The 2,827-nt window shown below is 33.4% G+C and overlaps 1 protein-coding gene across 1 annotated transcript in view; it reads right to left on the bottom strand.

Annotated features, from left to right (window-relative positions):
• Window positions 1–1,169: 1,169 nt before the first annotated feature.
• Window positions 1,170–2,827, bottom strand: part of LOC125870092 (chymotrypsin inhibitor I, A, B and C subunits-like) — a 17,034-nt gene continuing 15,376 nt past the window's right edge. The window contains exon 4 of the mRNA XM_049550451.1: window positions 1,170–1,334. Coding sequence (XP_049406408.1) covers window positions 1,287–1,334 — 48 coding nt within the window. The 3' untranslated portion in view covers window positions 1,170–1,286. The remainder of the gene's footprint in view (window positions 1,335–2,827) is intronic.

Here is a 2,827-nt window from a genome sequence, read left to right as displayed (position 1 = left end):
TCAGCAAACGATACTATATAGAGCCGATGAGAAATAGTTCCGGCTAGTGACATTGTACCGAAGAAAAATGGTTCCGACAAGTATTTGATTATTGTGATTTGATAAACTTGATACTTGACATTGATATATTTGATGCTTGTGATTGATCAACTTGATACATGTGATTGATACATTCGATACTTGTGATTGATGTCATTGATACCTGTTGGTTGGCGAAATATGACCATTGGACTATGATTGTTAAGCCTTGTGAACTGTGTATTGTGAAACTGTTAGGTTGAGCTGATATTTATGTAGGTTTTAAATTGAGGAGGTTCAGGTTGGATGAAAGAAGTACTTGTATTCTAGCTAGTTTTGCCTTGTTCATTAGGTTACTTGCTGAGAACCGTGTTGGTTGGTACTCACTCCTTGCTTCTACACTTGTGTAGGTTCCGAGTCCGGTTCTGTGTGATTTCTCTTCGTCTATGTCCAAGGTTTTTAGAAGACTTTTAGAGGTAGCTGCTTGTCATTCTAACGGGGCCTCTTGTTCCTTATTTTATGTTTTGTTCTATTTGAGAAACAAAGACACAGAGACATGTAATTATCTTTCAATTCCGCACTTTATACATTAGTGTCTTGTACACGTGACAATTAGGCTTTGAGTTTATATTAGACTGAATAAGTTTTCCGCTCTTATGTTATTCTTGTTTTACTTTCCGCATTTCTTTTGTGCTATTGGATTTTGAGACTGACTTGTCTTGGTGGAAATAGACAAGTATCATCACATTCACTTTTAGGTCGTGACAACGTACTCTTTATGTTATATTTTTTGCTCATCGAGATTCAATTGTATTATTTTCTTCGCTCCAAAATGAATGCTATTTAAATAAAAATCACGTTTATTAAAATATTAATAAATACAATGTGTAGTTTACTACTTTTGGCTTCTAGCCTTTTTTTGCAATATTTAAAAATATTATATAATGCAATCCTTGTCATGTCAATATAATGAAAAGTTATTCTTTAAAATGTAAATTAAAACATAATTTGAATCTTGAATAGTTAAAATATCACTACAGAAAGCGTATGCGATATCTTACATGACTACATAAGTGTGTATATATATAATATTTTATCTAATGAAGAATTGTCATAAGAAATATTTAAAAGGAATTAAGTAAGGAGAGTACAATTAAGCCAAACTTATTTATTCCATTACATAAATATAAGAGTACATGAAGACATTATAATCAACATGAACCCTAATTATTTTTGACATGTGGCTGCTTACTTCAATAATCCATTAATTAACCAACCACAGGAATTTGTACAACAGAACCCAAGATGTTATCAACCTGACGTACTCGATTACAACGATAATCCAATGGGACTGGAGAACCACTCAATATTATTCGAACATCATTTATGAGTGAATTTTCCTTCTCAATTATTTCCTTAGCAAGCTTTGTCGGTACACCAATAAGTTCTGGCCAGAATAGTTTTCCTACATATATACAAAATTAATTAATTACAATGAGAGAAACAAAGAACAAGAATAATATACTCTCTATGTGTTATAATAATAGCAAACATGGAGTTGATATTCAAGTGTGTAACCAAGAAGTCTGCTTGCTCTGATATCATATTAAAATGTGCAATCATTTTATCTTAAAGTTTAAACTGTTAGATAGAGCACCAAGACTCTATTAAAAAAACAAGCATTTTTAATAGAGCAACTTTCGCATATAGCAAACATAAAAATCATAGTTGTATGTTATAGCTATAGTTTGCATAATTGCGCCCATAGCAAATTTTATGTTTGTTATGGAGCTTTTGATTTGTATAATTCGCAGCAAACATCCAATTTTATACAAATTGTTCAGTTTTGTATAAATTCATTTATACATTGTAATTTATATAATCAGATCTGTATTTGTATAATTATAAGTGTATAGGACGAAAATATATGTATTTGTATTTGTATATACACTTTTCTCTCGCTTTATACAAACACAAACACATTTTATACATTTTATATCAAAATGTATAAAATGGCTAATTGTATACCGAAAATGACTAATTGTATATCGAATCAAATGGCAAAAAAAGAGGATGTTTACTGCGAATTACAATTAAAATAAAATATAGCTATAGCATTTAATTTGAATTAATAGTTTGCTATTTCATACATTTTTTCCTTTTTAATAGTAGCAAAAACTATCTTTTTGAAAAGCTAAAAAAAAGTAATCCTTTAGAGAAATTTTACCTTTGCACCAAGATTCAGATTCCGATTCCTTTAGAAGTATTATGACTTCTGGCCCATCACTTTCTTTTCGTGCCATGAAAGTTTCAAAGGCCGCAAATGTAAATCCCCGTATCCGAAACAGACCAAAAATGCAGATTTTGAGAAGTTGCAGGTGCAACCCACAGTTGCCATCCACGGATCGTAGGTCAAACCACGGTCCGTGCTGGTGGTCCGTGGTTCGTCACTGCAACCCCTCCCCAGCCAGCTCAGAAAAATTGGTTAAGTCTCGACTCACGGACAGACCCACGGTCCGTAGATCAGACCACGGTCCGTGGTTTGTGTCCGTGGATCAAGACCTCCTTTACCCAGCCTCTGACATGAACTACGGTTGACCAACACGGACCGTCGTTCAATCCATGGTCCGTAGGTCTGACCGTAGATCGAAGGTTAGCAGCCAGTTAGCTGAAAATTCTGATGGGTCAACTTTAGATGATCATAACTTTTAGTACAAAATGAATTATGTGTCCCATGACCTATGGTTAGATAGATAATTGAATTATCTTTTCAACGCCACCGAGTTTGCTAAATTCCGACCTCCGAGTA

This window comes from Solanum stenotomum, chromosome 7 (assembly GCF_019186545.1).
Source record: "Solanum stenotomum isolate F172 chromosome 7, ASM1918654v1, whole genome shotgun sequence".
In the NCBI taxonomy this organism is placed as follows: domain Eukaryota; kingdom Viridiplantae; phylum Streptophyta; class Magnoliopsida; order Solanales; family Solanaceae; genus Solanum; species Solanum stenotomum.
The sequence above is the reverse complement of the archived record's forward strand: the minus strand, read 5'-3'. Positions and strand labels throughout refer to the sequence as shown.